The sequence below is a fragment of the Atractosteus spatula genome, chromosome 4, assembly GCF_055471065.1.
Source record: "Atractosteus spatula isolate fAtrSpa1 chromosome 4, fAtrSpa1.hap1, whole genome shotgun sequence".
In the NCBI taxonomy this organism is placed as follows: Eukaryota; Metazoa; Chordata; class Actinopteri; order Semionotiformes; family Lepisosteidae; genus Atractosteus; species Atractosteus spatula.
In genome coordinates this window covers 70,589,055-70,607,282 of record NC_142709.1, presented here as the reverse complement: position 1 = coordinate 70,607,282, position 18,228 = coordinate 70,589,055, and the positions used below count along the sequence as shown (strand labels likewise).

Genomic DNA, 18,228 nt, shown 5'->3' with positions numbered 1-18,228 from the left:
GGTAAAAAATACAGAGCCAAGAAAAGCAAACAGAGAACATAAAACAGATAGGCCTTTCTGAAAACCTGACAAAAATATCTGTTTCCTCAATGTCACATGATGTTCCAGAGCCACACAAGGTCGTGCTGTAAACAGGCACTGTCCTTCGGATGAGACATAAAACCGAGGTCTTGATTCTCTGTGGTCATTAAAAATCCCAGGGCATTTCTCAAAAAGAGTAGGGGTGTAACCCCGGTGTCCTGGCCAAATTTCCCATTGGCCCTTACCAATCATGGCCTCCTAATGATCCCCATCTATGAATTGGCTTCATTACTCTGCTCTCCTCTCCACTGAGAGCTGGTGTGTGGGGAGCGTTCTGGTGCACTATGGCTGCCGTCGCATCATCCAGGTGGGGCTGCACATTGGTGGTGGTGCAGGGGATCCCCATTACCTGTAAAGCACTTTGAGTGGAGTGTCCAGAAAAGCGCTATATAAGTGTAAGAAATCATTATTATTATTATTGAAATGTGCATGAAGGTAAGACAGTGCAGGAAACAGCAGTCTGAAATCAGTGTGTATGAGAAAAAGTAATTGACGTATTTAGCATTAATCTGCATATGTACAGTACTGTACATGATACAGTAAACTGTATACAGTACAGTATATGTATGTCCTGTGCATTGTAGTACAGGGTATAGTCTTCATATGTACTTTGTTAAGCACAAATACTGTAGAGGGTACAGTAATAGAGGGGACAGTGAATGAAAAATGTAAGAAAACATTGCCTTTTGCCATGGATTAACAGTTTGGCAGTTTGGCTGGTGCATAATATTCAGTCTTTTATCAGCTGGTGAAAAACAATGTAAGATGAGTCAGTCTTGCCTTTGTTTCAGCAGGGGGTAGTATGAATCCTAGTTTTTGCTTGTTTCTCTACTGAGTTTTTACCATTGCTTTTTCTTAAGTGCTTCAGTTAAAAAAAAAAACAATAACATATTTTAGGATATATATTAAAATGTATTTTATTCAAAATTATGCTGTTTATACAATCGTTTTTGTGTTACATTTGTATTGAACATTTAACAGAGGCCGGGAGAATAAGGAACCTAAGTAACTACGACAAATACAAAATTTGAAATAGTTTAACTTAGACTATGACTCTTTATGTTTTGCTCATTAAATACTTTTTTGTATTCTTCCCAGGTTTAAGTAAAATAATGTAACATTTTGGCATAAAAATGCAGAACAACAGCCCAAAGCTAGAAGCTAAAATTGCAAATATTTCCACAGCTACAGTGAACTTCCCAGGGGAGCTGATATAAGCTGGGATAAAGGTGATCCAGACAGCACAGAATATGAGCATGCTGAATGTAATGAATTTGGCTTCATTGAAGTTATCAGGCAGCTTCCGAGCCAGGAAAGCGAGTACAAAGCACATGACAGAGAGGAATCCAATGTAACCCAGCACAGCACTGAAAGCTGCAGTAGATCCTAGGTCACATTCTAGTATGATTTTCTCCTTATAATATCTTAAATTTTTATTTGGAAAAGGGGGTGTAATTGTCAACCAAAGAATGCATATTAAAGCCTGCACGAATGTGAACATAAAAATGCTTATTCTCTGCTGTGTGGGCCCAAACCATTTCATAATGTTATTGCCTGGCAGTGTAGCCCTAAAGGCCATTAACACCACTATTGTTTTCCCCAGAACACAAGAGATGCACAGGACAAATGTGATCCCAAATGCTGTGTGGCGCAACATACAGGACCAGTCAGAGGGCTGGCCAATGAAAGTAAGTGAACAGAGGAAACACAATGTCAATGAAAAGAGCAGAAGGAAACTCAGTTCAGAGTTATTAGCTTTGACAATGGGAGTGTCTTTATATTTAAAGAAGATCAAAGCCATGCTTAAGGTCAAACATACACCAAGTGTTGAGAATGTCACCAATGATATTCCCATGGTTTCTTCAAATGAGAGGAATTCAATGCTTTTCAAGATGCATTTATCTCTTTGTGTATTTGACCAATATTCCAGATGACATTTAATGCAGTTAAGAGCATCTATAAGAAAATTAAACATTAGAAAAAAAAATCACATTATGTGTTTGGCATATGATACTGAACATATTTAATTCACAATTTGAAATATCGAACTTGCAGAAATAATGAAATCAACACCATCTATAAGAAAATGAAACACAAATAAAACACTAGTTTGAAAGTTGCAAACGTTGCTGTTACATTATGTAACAAAACTAGTGTTTTGTTTTGTAATGTAAAGTGTTTTGGCATATGATTTATTTATACACTTAATTAACATCTTACAATTTAATAATAATCAGTGAACGTACTAAAAATGTTTTGTATTAATTTATTTTGAGCAAATGAAGTGGAACATTTTGCCCTAAGTACAATGGACTACTAGAAAATAGAATAGGTCAGTAAAATGGTACATTATGTGATCTTGGTTCCTACAGAAGCTCAAATTAAAATTTTACAAAGTTTTGGTCAACTGTTAAAAGCATGTAATTGTGTACAGTACATCAAAATGCTTTTACAGTACCTGTTGTGTTACTAATTTCTCCTTCAGCACATGGTACACAGTCAAAGCAGCAGACAGGCCTTCCCTTCTGAACAGCCTTCCGAGTGCCTGGAGGACAGCTCTCACTGCACACTGACACAGGTGCCTTTAAATCAACAAAAGTTATTTTACAGTAAAATATACTAGAAAAAAGTTTTTAAAAAAAGCTCAAGAACATAGAATAAACCAGAATAAACAAGCAAATCTAAAGCAAAAGAAAGTTAGTAACTTTACTGTAGGTTGCCATTATCACAACACAATGTTGCTGAAGGATGCAGTACCAGAAACTGGCTGGTTAACTGATCGAACAAGCTGATTTAGTCAATCAGTTAGTAAGATCAAGTGACAGAGCTACAGTAGTCGGTTATGTGTGAGTCAGGTGCCTGCCCTGACACAAAATTGATAAAGATTGTATAAAATTTGATTACACAACCACACTTGACCTCCCCCTGCAATAAGGGGGTGGGAGAAAAAATAAACCTGCACCAAAGCTCTACTTTCTGTCTGTTCTAGGTTCTCCGAGCCATTCTTGAATTTATAAAGACTGTACTGTACTGTAAAGAGACTTGAAGCAGTGTTTGAGGGTTTCCAGCAGGGAATCCCATATGAAATAGGTTACAGGTCCTCTTGATGTTTATAAATATGTGATTATTAATATAGATCAAGCTCTTTACATTGAACAACATCATATCAACCAAGAAATGGTTTACTTTTTTTCATCCTTACCTGCTCCCGATTCTGAGTCCAAACAATGCGTGAGTTATTCACAACAAGTTGAAGCCATGCTGGTAAAGATGCATCATAGTGACCTACGGTGACAAATTCAATCTCGCCCTCCTTATTTAGTTGCCAGTTTAGTAAGTCATACTTGGCTGCAGGATCTCCATTGTCGTCAAAGAACACCTGTTCTCCATTTTTGGTTGAGAAATTAACTCTTTTCAGATAATGAAGCACCTAAAGTGATGTACGTTTTTATGAACACAGTGAAAGACAGTTTGAAAGGATTATAATTAAAAAAAACTGGAGAAAAATTGTAGATTGGTATGCAAATTACCTGCCATGGTTCAGTCTCCAATTTGTTTAGACATGACTTATTTGCAAAAGAATCCTGTCCAGTTTTGCAAGTGAACATATTTTCTAATGCATAAGCAATCGCATACACAGCTTTATAGACATTATTGGCAATTTGTAAGTCATCCGTGTATTGGTTATGAATGTCTCTTAAGTTTTCCGATCCAGTGCACTGCTTTGTGCTTTCAGTCATGTCCTTGACGGTCAGTTTACATCTGAATATTGTTTCCCACAATTCATTATAAATAGATATGTTGAGGGATGGATGAACATTCAGTAAAGATTCTTCCAAGCCTCTAATTTTTACTTTAGGGATTGCAAATCCCATTGATCCCAAAAGAATATGACTCCAGTGAGCAGTGGCAATGTTTGATTCAGAAATCCAGGATTCACTGCCTATCCACTGCAAACCAGTTACATTCTGCAGAGACAGTTCCCTTAACAAAACCTCCATATCCAAATAGGAGATGAAAGCTACAATAACCTTTGAGCTAGATGTCTTTATAATCTCAACAATTCTCAAAATGTCCTCCCTGGAGTTAGTCCTGAAGAAAGATTCTGAGTACTCCACACAGACACCCTGTTCTTGGGCAGCTTGTACAAAGGTAGCCATGCCATTGTTGCCATAGTCATTGTCACTGCAAATGGCTCCAACCCAGGACCATCCAAAGTGCTTCACCAGCTGAGCCAGGGCTCTGCTCTGGTAATAGTCACTGGGGATGGTTCTGAGAAATGAAGGGAATTTATTTTTGTCACTTAAACATGCACAGGTTGCAAAGTGACTGATCTGCAATAGAAAAAGAGAGAGAAGTATCCTGTGTGCAGAAAAGCAACCACAATAAAACCTCTTTCCATCGTATATTGTAATGTTAAGTCATTTCTTTTTGTGCATCATATTCAGGCAAGCCAAAATTTGAATTTTATCTAATTTGATCTGTTCTTCAACATCATCATCATGATCAATATTATTATTATTATTGTTATTATTATTATACTGTTTAACATGAACAAATGCTTACCACTGGTATCTGAAATGGTCCGACCGATGTTGAAATTGCCATTGTCGGCGATGATGATGTCTCTGCTATTATTGCTTGAACTGTAGCTGGCCTGGTGCAGGGTGTGTCAGAGAGACGTTCCTCAAGTCCATTGATTAACAACAGGGCTGCTTTTACTGCCAGAGCTACAGAGCCACACGAATCATAGATCTTATAGCCCAAGGTAATGCCAGGGAGAATTTCTGTATTGTTGTTTATTTCTTCAATGGTAAATATCATTGTTTGTGCTGACTGAAGTTCGCCAATGTTTAAACTAGAGCAAATGCATAGACATACAATTTTAATATTTAATTTTTAAATTTTTAATTGAAAGATGATTTAAAGAAATTTTAAATGGCTATATTTTGTACCAACATAAGAAAATTTATTCTACATATGATAAAATCGAGATATACAATACAATAAAAAAATTAGTAGTTCAGGTGGGTAGCTGCGTCAGCATGCGTAGGCTGCAAAGTAACAAGTAATAAGTTTATTCCATGTGAAAAGAAAAGAAAGGAAACACAACGTTTCGGCTGTGGAGCCTTCTTCAGGTGTGAGCCTGAAAATAAACAAATGACTTTTCCCTTTTCATTTTCTAATTTTTAATAAATGCTCATTGAGTTCTGATGGAATTGTTGGTAAATTCAGAGTTTATGGACATCTTTAGAAGTATCACCAATTCACAGTGTAGTAAAAGCATATTTTATCAGACTCCCATGCATGTACTGTATTTTTTATTATACAGTTAAAAATGTTTTTTAAACATGGAATTTTTGTTCAACTTTTGTACATAATAATATGTTTTAAGACTTGAAATACTAAATTGTACAGTAAGAGTCAGGTAATTAGTAAGAACATTTAAGCTTATTAAAATGTTTTTTAGTTGTTTTGAATAATGAAGGATTTTTTTCAAATTTGCATTATAGGGTATTGTTATGGTGGCCCAAAAGCATTGTGCATTAATGTTTAAAAGGTTTACATACCTTCTGCATTTCAGAGGCTCTGGTGTGGTTGACATACTGAGATTTGCCTCATTCCAGCCAAGGTGGAGAGAAAAGATCCCTCCAATTACAATGTCTCCATCTTTCGATAACTGCGGATATTCAGCTTTTCCTTGTAGTCTGCATTGGGGGTTTTCTGCTTCTGTTAAAAGTCCCATCAGAGCTATTTGTAGGAACAGCATTGCAAATCTGCACTCCTGATCAAATACCAAACATTTAAATGTACTGTGTTTTATAGAATTCTGGGTGTCACAGGTGTTCAAACTGAAGGAAGTCGACATTTTATTTTCATCAAGAACTTTATTCACAAAGGTAAACAGAAGATGCCTCAGGTGCTAAGCTGCCTCCTAACATGCAGTTCTGAGCCACTGTGTATATGATTAATTTACTACTCACTTTCGGAACTGTGCATTATCAATGTGCTCATGCTTAGATGGTTCGGTAATTTTAGAATTTAGATAACATTATTGTCTTTCTGTTATTGTAGTTAAGAAATTCGTTCTGTGAGCAGTTTTTTTGTTATTTGTTCATTTATTATTTTGCTGCTTTTTATTTCCTATTTTGTTATTTGATTTGTTATTTTGCTAGCACAAACGTGTATTCCCTATAATAATAATAATAATAATAATAATAAAGTCCAGAATACACCTGCAGATCCCAGGTCATATCATAGAATAATTCTTTCTACATAGTATTTTATGTTTGAAATGTCATGCTTGTTTTTTGCTTGAAAAGGGAGGTGAAGACAGAGGCATTTCACCATGGTCAGCTTGACTAAAATTATTTACATTCAGAAAATGCAGATAACATTGTAGTGACTCGCATGCATTGTTTGTACAGTATGTTGTATTTCATGCTGTAATGATAATGTTAGTTGATACTTTATGTTAGATATTGGAATTGGTAAAAAAAATCTCACTTTTTTAATTTTTAGAAATTTAATACTATTGGATTCAGTGTAAGATTAAAGGCAATATAATCTTACCACATAAATTGTGCACCATTAATTTACATAAAAAGACAATTGCTAATAAAAGATGTAGGAAACTTTATTTAAGCATACAGTATATGTATTATTTGTGTGTTCATGGACTACTTAACTACAATATATGTTAGGTTTTCAGAAATCTCTTATGACTATACATCTCTTAAAATAAGATATAATCCTATATCCATCTTTATAACCCACTAAAAATAAAGGATTAAGGTTTAGGTGATGAAGAACTCCAGTCCTCAAAGATGTACTTTCCTCATCTGATATTACTTGATTAATGAAAAACATATTTAAAAATAAGTCAAATCAGCTAATCTTCTTAAGTATTGTACAGTAATTAATTGACAAGTGCCTAGCTGATCTGCAGAAGCCTACACCTTGTGGAACAGTGTTGCCCTTTCATGATGAAGGGAAATGTCAAAGATTCAAAACAGAGGATAAATTGTGATTGAAGTTCAAGCACTTTCTTATATACCTGGGAAATAAAAGTCATATGCTGTTTATACAGTATATATACTGTATACACGATATTAAAGACTAAAGAGATTTTGAAGACACTTTACCCATCATGAGCTTTCTTGTGTTTTTCTCAGGTGTTACTAAAATAATGTAACATTTGGGAACGAAAATGCAGAACAACAGCCCAAAACTTGAGGCTAAAATAGCAAATATTTCCACAGCTACAGTGAACTTTCCAGGGGAGCTGATATAGGCTGGGATAAAGGTGATCCAGACAGCACAGAATATGAGCATGCTGAATGTAATGAATTTGGCTTCATTGAAGTTATCAGGCAGCTTCCGAGCCAGGAAAGCGAGCACAAAGCACATGGCACTAAGAAATCCAATATAACCCACCACAGCGCTGAAAGCTGCAGTAGATCCAAGGTCACATTCTAATATGATTTTCTCCTTATAGTATCTTAAATTTTTATTTGGAAAAGGGGGTGAAATTGTCAACCAAAGAATGCATATTAAAGCCTGCACAAATGTAAACATAAAAATGGTTATTCTCTGCTGTTTGGGCCCAAACCATTTCATAATGTTGTTGCCTGGCAGTGTAGCCCTAAAGGCCATTAACACCACTATTGTTTTCCCCAGAACACAAGAGATGCACAGGACAAATGTGATCCCAAATGCTGTGTGGCGCAACATACAGGACCAGTCAGAGGGCTGGCCAGTGAAAGTAAGTGAACAGAGAAAACACAGAGTCAATGAAAAGAGCAGAAGGAAACTCAGTTCAGAGTTATTGGCTTTGACAATAGGACTGTCTTTATATTTAAAGAAGATCAAAGCCATGCCTATGGTTAAACAAATACCAAGTATGGAGAATGTCACCAAAGATATTCCCATAGTTTCTCCAAAGGACAGGAATTCAGTGCTCTTCAATAGGCAGTTATCTCTTTGCTTATTTGACCAATATTCCAGATGACATTTAATGCAATTAATAGCATCTGCAAGAAAATGAAACAGAGATGCATTTAGTTTCAGTGTTGTAAACAACCTCATATTTTTGGTACCTAATGTATTTGTCTTATGATAAGTTTACCTTATATATTTTAAAATCACAATTTAAAATATAAAGAGAGAACTTGGTAAAACAAAATTATCAATATTGATTTACTTTCAGCAGTTGTAGAAGGAAATTTTTGCCTAAATATACTGGATAGGAAAATAGACTTTCCAAGGTCAGTAACATGGTATACAGTGTGTACTTTAAGTGAACACTGTTTTTAACCAAGTTCATACAGTGTAATCTTTTTAAGGAGTATTGATCAACTATTGTGCAATTGTATGTGTACATCAAGATTATTTTTCCATGGATTTCAAAATGCAGCCATCCTTTTACAGTACCTGTTGTGTTACTAATTTCTCCTTCAGCACATGGTACACAGTCAAAGCAGCAGACAGGCCTTCCCTTCTGAACAGCCTTCCGAGTGCCTGGAGGACAGCTCTCACTGCACACTGACACAGGAGCCTTTAGAACAACAAAACCTATTAAGCTTAAGGGCACAATACACAACACATCAAAACACAACAAGCAATAGAAGGCTCATACTGTATTTTGCTATTATGAAGATAAAGGTAAAGAAAGGTAACATTTTAACTGTTGAAGACTGCAACACCATAGGTGGTTGACAGATTGCACTACGGTAATTAATAGCCAAATAGTAAAGATAAGTGACAGAGCTAGTCAGGTGTGAGTCAGGTGCCTGCTTTGACAAATTTGATCAAATGAATGTATGATTATAGCACCATCATTGACAAAATCAAATGTTTTTCACAACAGAAAAAGCAAGTCCTGATTTCTGTTATTATATCCCTCTCTGTAGTAGTGGAAATAATTACAGTAAGAGAAAAATAAATCCACACAGAAGCTCTGCTCTCTGGTTGTTCTAAGTACACCGAGACAATCTTGAATTCATACAGTAAATATAATGAGGTTTGAAGCAGGAATTGAGGGTTTCGAGCTGTGAGTCGAGTATGAAATGGTTTTGCAGGTTCTCTTGATGTATGTACAGTAACTATGCAGTCAACGATATAGATCAAGCTCTTTACATTGAACAACATCATATCTACGGAGATTTTTTTTCATCCTTACCTTCTCCCGATTCTGAGTCCAAACAATGCGTGAGTTATTCACAACAAGATGAAGCCGTGCTGGTAAAGATGCATCATAGTGACCTACAGTAACAAATTCAATCTCGCCCTCCTTATTTAACTGCCAGTTTAGTAACTCATATTTGGCTGCAGGATCTCCATTGTCATCAAAGAACACCTGTTCTCCATTTTTGGTTGAGAAATTAACTCTTTTCAAATAATGAAGTACCTAAAGTGAGGCAACAGTTCATGCACAACAAAAGATTGTATTACTTAAAAAAGCAGAATTTTAAATTACTAGAACAACAGCAGATTGCCATGCAACTTACCTGCCAAGGTGCAGCCTCCAGCTTATTTAGACATGTCTTATTTTCAAGACGACCCTGTGCAGTTTTGCAAGGGATCATATCATTAAGTGCATAAGTGACAGCATATACAGCTTTATAAACATTGTTGGCAATCTGCAAGTCATTTGCATCCGTGTATTGGTTATGAATGTCTCTTAAGTTTTCAGTTCCAGTGCACAGATTTGTGTTTTCATTCGTGTCCTTGACGGTCAGTTTACATCTGAATATTGTTTCCCACAATTCATTATAAATAGATATGTTGAGGGATGGATGAACATTCAGTAAAAATTCTTCCAAGCCTCTAATTTTTACTTTAGGGATTGCAAATCCCATTGATCCCAAAAGAATATGACTCCAGTGAGCAGTGGCGATGTGTGAATCGGAAATCCAGGATTCACTGCCTATCCACTGCAAACCAGTTACATTCTGCAGGGACAGTTCCCTTAACAAAACCTCCATATCCAAATAGGAGATGAAAGCTACAATAACCTTTGAGCTAGATGTCTTTATAATCTCAACAATTCTCAAAATGTCCTCCCTGGAGTTGGTCCTGAAGAAAGATTCTGAGTACTCCACGCAGACACCCTGTTCTTGGGCAGCTTGTACAAAGGTAGCCATGCCATTGTTGCCATAGTCATTGTCACTGCAAATGGCTCCAACCCAGGACCATCCAAAGTGCTTCACAAGCTGAGCCAGGGCTCTGCTCTGGTAATAGTCACTGGGGATGGTTCTGAGAAATGAAGGGAATTTATTTTTGTCACTTAAACATGCACAGGTTGCAAAGTGACTGATCTGCAATAGAAAAAGAGAGAGAAGTATCCTGTGTGCAGAAAAGCAACCACAATAAAACCTCTTTCCATCGTATATTGTAATGTTAAGTCATTTCTTTTTGTGCATCATATTCAGGCAAGCCAAAATTTGAATTTTATCTAATTTGATCTGTTCTTCAACATCATCATCATGATCAATATTATTATTATTATTATTGTTATTATTATTATACTGTTTAACATTAACAAATGCTTACCACTGGTATCTGAAATGGTCCGACCGATGTTGAAATTGCCATTGTCGGCGATGATGATGTCTCTGCTATTATTGCTTGAACTGTAGCTGGCCTGGTGCAGGGTGTGTCAGAGAGACGTTCCTCAAGTCCATTGATTAACAACAGGGCTGCTTTTACTGCCAGAGCTATAGAGCCACACGAATCATAGATCTTATAGCCCAAGGTAATGCCAGGGAGAATTTCTGTATTGTTGTTTATTTCTTCAATTGCAAAAACCATAGTCTGGGCATTTTTAAATTCCCTGAAGCTTAAACTAAGAGAAACAAAGTTTGAGAAAACATATTTTTTAATTTATTTCACTTTCTAATTTATAATGGACTTTCCTTGATTTCTGATGGAAGCCATTGTAAATGTAGACTTAAAATGTTTAAAAATGTTTTTTTATTACATTTGTAATGCTTGTGCAATCAAATCATAATAGGTTTTAAGGCTTCGATTGAAACACTACATTTTAATTGTCAGGCAACTAAAAAGAACAGATTAAATGAATACATTGTTTCATGTGGTCTTTCAGTGTTAAAAAATTTGACTCCCAATATTTTACTATTTAATATTTAGCTTGCTAAAATGTTTCTTTTTTATTATTTACAACAATTAAATAGCTTTTTTCTAATTGGCAGTGTAGAGTCTTAGTGTTAAAAAATGTAACCTACCTTCTGCATTTCAGTGGCTCTGGTGTGGTTGACAAAGTGAGATTTGCCTCAGTCCAACCACTGTGGAGAGAAAAGATCCCTCCAATTATAATGTCTCCATCCTTTGATAACTGTGGATATTCAGCTTTTGCCTGTAGTCTGCACTGGGGTTTTTCTGCTTCTGTTAAAAGTCCCATCAGAGCTATTTGTAGGATCAGCATTGCAAATTTAAGCTCCCTATCAGCATTGCAAATTTAAGCTCCCTATCAAATACCAAACATTTGAATCAACTGTCTTTTATAGAATTCTGGGTTTTGCAGGTGTTCAGACTGAAGGAAGTCGTCATTTTATTTTTATCAAATACTTTATTCTCAGAGGTAAACAGAAGATGTCACAGGGACTCAGGTGCTCAGCTGGTCTGAGCCACTGTGAATATGGCTTATTTAGTACTCACTTTCAGAACAGTGTGCTATCAGTGTGCTCATGCTTACATACAGTGTGCTACAGTAATCTTAGCATTTAGATTCCACCAGGACCATTCTACAATCATGTTTAGTACAGTAACTTAGTTTCATGACCTGTTGTTTTTTGTTATTTTGTTAGGACAAAAATGCTCTTAATAAATAATTCACAAAGCTCAGAAATTAGATCTTGAAAATTAAAAATATATGAAAAGCAATGTGCAATTTTTTAGCAGCTTTAATAATTGAGCAATCTTTCCATCCTTCTCTAGGCTTTTACATGTCTTTTGACCCAGGATAAAGAGGCGACCACATTCACTTACTCTAGCCATTGTCAACCTGTGTCCAATAGGTGAGGTAACCTCTGCACACAAAACAAGGCTTGTAAATTCTTAACCTGGGACAAAACGTTTTACCCTGGTTTTGAGAACTGAAATGAAAATTTAATTTCAGTTCAGCCGGTTTCAGCTTGGCCTGGATGGAAATCATGTGTTAGAGTCACCAGAAAACAACTTGCTGCTGGATATTGCTACACTGACCTCTTACTTCTGCTTCTGTTTCATTACAGTACAGTATATCCAAAATATTCTGTAATAGCACAAAATAAATGCATTTGACCCAGGGATGGATCTAACCTCTACCTTGTAGAGCACAGAAAATACAAATGCTAGCAGAGATAGAGAGATAGAGATAGATACTTTATTGATCCTGTGAGGGAAATTGCAGTGCAACAGCAGCTTTACACAGACAACACAGCCACAGTGTAACGAATGATACAATAATAATAATAGTACAATACATACAATACAATCAGTACAGTGAAGGGTGCACTAAAAGAGTTACTCACAGTCCGGACACACAAAGAACAAACTAGAACAGAACAGTAAGCAGAAAAATCGTATCACACATATGAATATAAATATACTTGCGAACGGGAAAAGAAAGAGAACTGTTGTAGCAGTAGATGTGTAGATGTGTTAAGTCCAGAAACAGGTCACTGTCAATGTTGCCTCTGCCCAGACGCAAGGTGGGTGCGTTGTACAGTCTTATTGCAGAAGGCAAGAATGACCTCCTGTAGCGCTTCCTGTCGCACTGTGGATGAATCAGTCTATTGCGGAATGTGCTCTTCATTTCTACAAGCCTGTCATAGAGGGGATGGGAGATGTTGTCCATGATGGCCTCTAGTTTGGACACCTTCTCTTCTCAGCCACTACCTCCAAGGAGTCCAGGTCAGACCCAATGACAGAGCTTGGTCTCCTGATGAGCTTATTCAGCCTTTTAGAATCCACTGCTCTAATCCCAGGACCCCAGCATACCACTGCTTTAGAAAATGGCACTCGCTACCACCGACTGATAGAACATGTGTAGCATCTTACTACACACATTGGAGGACCTGAGCCTCCTCAAGAAGTAAAGTCGGCTCTGACCCTTCTTGTAGATGGCCTCGATGTTCTTAGACCATTCCAGTCTATCGTCGATGTGCACTCCCAGGTACTAATACGAGTCCACCATCTCCACGCCACTCCCATGGATGTAGACAGGAGTAGGTTTGACCTTTTTCCTCCTGAAATCTACCACCAGTTCTTTTGTTTTTGTTACATTCAGTTCCAATGTAATTAGCAGGGGTGGAATAAAGGGTGAGTCAGTCTTGTTCTGCCCTGGGGTGAATTGTAAAGGCAGTCTTGAAAGGATTTCCTGTTTTCTAATGTTAAGCCACATCCCATAATCCTACAGGTAATACTGTAGGTATCTCTTTAGCCAGAATAAAATTATTGCTTTATTCTCATATGTATTTGATTTTAAATAATAAAAAGCAATGTTAATGCGTGATCCCAAATAATAATGAGAATGGGAGTTTATACACATTTTGTGTTGCTCATTACAAAATGTTTGTATTTTGATATTTTATTTATTATGCACTGCCCAGTTCCATATTGTACTGAAGGTACCCTATTGCTCAATACGCAATACGGGATCCTTAGGTCAGAAGGCAATCTCAGACCTTTAGTACTTTCAATCTCAGCTGTGTTTTTAGATCAGAGTTAAACATTGAAACTCAAATACTTCATTAAACAATTGGAGAGACTGTCTCTGGTTGAAACAAATGCTGCAATTATGATGCCATGAGCCAATTAGATGCCATTATTGATTAAAACAATAGCAGCTTCAGCATTGTACAGTGTTTTGTACAGTAAGTGTACCAATGATTTACTGTTTTGTGGAATCTCAAATGATATATGCACACTTTTTAAAGCCCCTTTTCATATGGCAAACCTAATTCAATTTAGGTGCACATATTTTGAGAAGTCACACAATTAATAATTATAATTCCTTACACTTATCTGTGTATCACAATTATGGTTACTTACAGTACGTCAGTAAGGTGCCGCAGACAGCTAGTGAGTGAATTGTAAGCAAAGATTTAACCAGGAATATCAAGCAGCTATAGAAATTCTATAGAAAGACACACATGAAAGGAAGGGTACTGTATAACAAGTGGGAAGTGTATCTTAGCACCTTGCAAGTATATAAATCATTTTTGACTCAACAAAATGGGACATAACTGGATAGTACTTACAGTATGCAAGCAGAAAGATTTTTTTAAGCATCTGTATTAACTTTCTTCAGAATTTTCATCTTACAGTATTATTTTCTGAATTATTTGACTGGCTTGCTTTGCCCTGCAGATGTTACATTTTAAAAAATGAGCTTTGTGACAATCTGGACACAGAATGAACAAAGAAGAGTCTTTGAAAATGTTTATTTTTACTTCATTAAATGATGACAACGATGAAAAAGCTTTGCAAATGATTAACAAAAAAAGGCTCTAGACACACATTAGGTCAGCGTGTTGCATGATATAGAAAGTTAATTATAATGACAGTCAGCAGCAGTACGGAGCAGTGTTTAGGGTTGTAGACTCCTCCCCAGATCTTGGGTGACTTCAGGTCATGGGCAGTGATGTTGCAGGTGTCTCCTCATGAAAGGTATTTTATCCAATCTCAGCAACATTATTAGTTCTGAAATCTGAGAAAGACTATCAAGTTGTTTTGGATTCAGGTAAATTAAGAAATAATAAATAATCATAATAACCATAATAAGAAGTAGTAAAGTTAATTTTTGTTTTCTTAATTTCTCAGATATCAGATATATTTATCCTTTACAGATCTATAATTGAGGCTTAGCAAGAGACACTACAGTATATATTTTGAATCTTACATGATGAATTTGGAGTCGTGGGTGGGTTTTGTAATGAATTACATTTTTTTATTTCTTATCATTTTGTTGAAGCATAGGGTGTCTATGTGTAGCACATACAGTACAGTACAGTACAGTAAAGCAGGGAGGCAGATAAGATTTAAAAAGTAAAAGCACGCTGTCTGTATTCCTTATTTGACTTTGGGAAATCACAGGAAAACCCTAATAACATAAACATTAACTTCACAGGGACATTTGTTTATGAATTAAATAGCTGTTTGGCGCAAAAAAAGGGAAACGAATTCAGGTAAATGTGCTGTGATTGTACATCACAATCACAATGGATAGGCTAGGTCTTGTCTGTGCTGTATAAAGTATATAGCACAATATGTTCATTGAATTGTTTATTCTCTTTTGTTTTATTACTCATTGGTTTCTCTTAGATAGCATGTATGCAATTTGTCATTATTGTTCAGCCTATAATTTTAGTGTTTTTTGTAAAACTATTACACTGTTAGTAATCATTGTTTGCAAATAAAAGTTCATGTAAAATATTAAGAGAAAATCATATGAACAAAACATAACTGCTAAATTGTGAGAACACTTTTTTTTTGCAGTCTCATGTTATTTTCTTAAAATTTTTCACAGTTTGAAGTGATATAATGTAATATTTGGGGACAAACGTAAAGATAAACAAACCAGAACCTGATGCTAAAATAGCAAATATTTCCACAGCTACTCTGAACTTCCTAGACAGGGTGATATAAGCTGGAATAAAAGTGATCCAGACAGCACAGAATATGAGCATGCTGAATGTAATGAATTTGGCTTCATTGAAGTTATCAGGCAGCTTCCAAGCCAGGAAAGCGAGCACAAAGCACATGGCAGAGAGGAATCCTATATACCCTAACACAGCACAGAATGCACCTGCAGATCCCAGCTCACAGTCTAGAATGATTCTATCTTTATAATATTTCATATTTTGCTTTGTAAAAGGAGAAGAAAGAATCAGCCATACGGTGCATATTAAAGCTTGTATGAGTGTGAAAGCAAGAACACTTAACTTTTGCTGTTTGGGCCCAAACCGTTTCATGATGTTATTGCCTGGCAGTGTAGCCCTAAAGGCCATTAACACCACTATTGTTTTCCCCAGAACACAAGAGACGCACAGGACAAATGTGATCCCAAATGCTGTGTGGCGCAACATACAGGACCAGTCAGAGGGCTGGCCAATGAAAGTAAGTGAACAGAGGAAACACAGTGTCAATGACAAGAGCAGAAGGAAACTCAGTTCAGAGTTATTGGTTGTTGTGAGTGGAGTTTCTCTATAACAATAAAATATAATACCTGTGCCTACGGTAAGGCAAGCACCTGTTAACAAAAATAACATAAACAATATTCCAATTAATTCTCCAATGGACAAAAATTCAGTCTCCTTTAAGATCAGCTCAGCTCCATTTTCATTGGACCAGTATTCAAATGCACATTTCATGCAGTCAATGGAATCTGTTTTTTAAAGGGAACAAAATGAAATTGCATTTTAGTGATGTACGCTATAACTTATTCTATGATTTATATAATTTCTATGCATCCTTGCTTAATGTTTAACTATGAATAACATGTATTTGTACTGTATGTATTTGGTCGTTTAAAGAAACTAATGTTACATATAGAACTTTTTGGGAGTACAGGATCACTTATAACTATTACTGTAGCATAAACCTGTACTGTATTTATCTAACTTAACAAAAAAGTTTACTATGAATTTATTTACACTTGTAAAAACACTTTTAAGTCAATAATTTGTAATAAATGTTAAATTGTTCTTTTATGTTTTTGAACAGTATTCTACATATGAAAAGAAAGAAATATTGATTTGTAGATTATATTGTTTTGTAAATACCTGCTGTGAGAGATTCAGTGCATGGCATACAGTGTGAGCAGCAGTCAGGCTTTCCTCTCTGAACATCATTACCCGTGCCTGGGAGACTGCACACTGACACAGGCACCTTTAAATCAGTGAACGATGATGATAGTGACATTGAAGCATTTGTATTCCTGAGAGAAATGTTCATGTAATTTATTTTTATCATGCAAAGATATGCAACAACCTGTTGATAAAATCATGATTAATATGTATGTTCAATTTAATTTTGTACACAAATAAGTCTTTACTGTGAAGATGAAATGTTTTAAATATTGTTTACTGTTTCTTTACTATATTTCGTCATAAAACATGATTTCTTGTGGTTCCTACATTTAATATGAGAAGAGAAAATCATACCTTATCCCAGTCACCCCCACAAATGATGTTAACATTATTTATAATGCACTGTTGTCCTTTTGGTAGAGATGTGTCATGGTAAATAACATTGACTAATTCAGTGCTGTCGTCTACATTTCTTTGTAAGTTTATTAATTCATATATCGCTGGCGGGTCTCTGCTGCTGTTGAAAAATACTCTTTCTCCATTTTCGGCTATGAAATTCACTATCCATAGATAATGTAACACCTGAAAAAGGCATATCGCACAGTAAGAGTAAACCAGCACTATAATAAGTGAGTAGGGAGGTTTGCTAAATCAGTTACACTGTTGATACAGTACACAAATATTTACAATATAAACAGTCATGTAAAGGAGCAGGAATCTGGACAAATTTGTTCCCAACAACACAATTTTTATTTAAAAGGGTTTAGTATACATAAATCAAGTATGTTTTTTACGTTAATTTTTCAGTAGCTTGAAATATGTTTCAAAATACTAATTTAGTAACTTATTATGAAGTAAACACAACAGTAGTATTAGTATTGTTTCTTACCTGCCATGGTTTTGTATTTGTCTTGTTTATGCAGTCTTCACTAACAAGAGGAGCATGTGCATCCTTGCATTCACACAGACAGCACTGCTCATTTACCACTGAGTTCAGAGCGTTGTGTACTCTTTTGTAGTGGCTCCGCTCAGGAACTTCAGTAGATTGGTCATCCATGTCTCTTAAATGTTCAGATTCAATGCATGTCATTTTCTTTTCATGTACCACACTGTGAGTTGTCAAAGGATGATTAAGCACAGTTCCCCATGACTCCCTCAAAAACTGGCTTCTAAATGAACTGGTAGAATCCTGTAAAATCTTGCTGACTGCAAAGTTGATCATGCCAGTGAGAATTTTGTAATTCCCATCGTTTGCACCAGGACTTTCCATAACTCCTGTTTTGTTGCCAGTTCTATTTTGTCTAAGTTTTTTCTCGACCAGAACGTTAATTTC

At 35.9% G+C, this 18,228-nt stretch overlaps 2 protein-coding genes across 2 annotated transcripts; both read right to left on the bottom strand.

Moving 5' to 3' along the window:
• Positions 1-1,138: 1,138 nt before the first annotated feature.
• Positions 1,139-5,851, bottom strand: LOC148837089 (extracellular calcium-sensing receptor-like). Its single transcript, XM_088914294.1, has 6 exons — positions 5,652-5,851; positions 4,648-4,939; positions 3,612-4,415; positions 3,284-3,511; positions 2,540-2,663; positions 1,139-2,037 (listed from the first exon to the last, which is right to left on the bottom strand). The coding sequence occupies exons 1-6, from the start codon at positions 5,849-5,851 to the stop codon at positions 1,139-1,141; spliced, it is 2,547 nt and encodes an 848-aa protein (XP_088770420.1).
• Positions 5,852-7,200: 1,349 nt separating this feature from the next.
• LOC148837088 (extracellular calcium-sensing receptor-like) lies at positions 7,201-11,524 on the bottom strand. Its single transcript, XM_088914601.1, has 6 exons — positions 11,328-11,524; positions 10,636-10,927; positions 9,591-10,400; positions 9,263-9,490; positions 8,515-8,638; positions 7,201-8,114 (listed from the first exon to the last, which is right to left on the bottom strand). Exons 1-6 carry the CDS (start codon positions 11,501-11,503, stop codon positions 7,201-7,203), a joined length of 2,544 nt encoding a protein of 847 aa, XP_088770727.1. The 5' UTR covers positions 11,504-11,524.
• Positions 11,525-18,228: the final 6,704 nt, after the last annotated feature.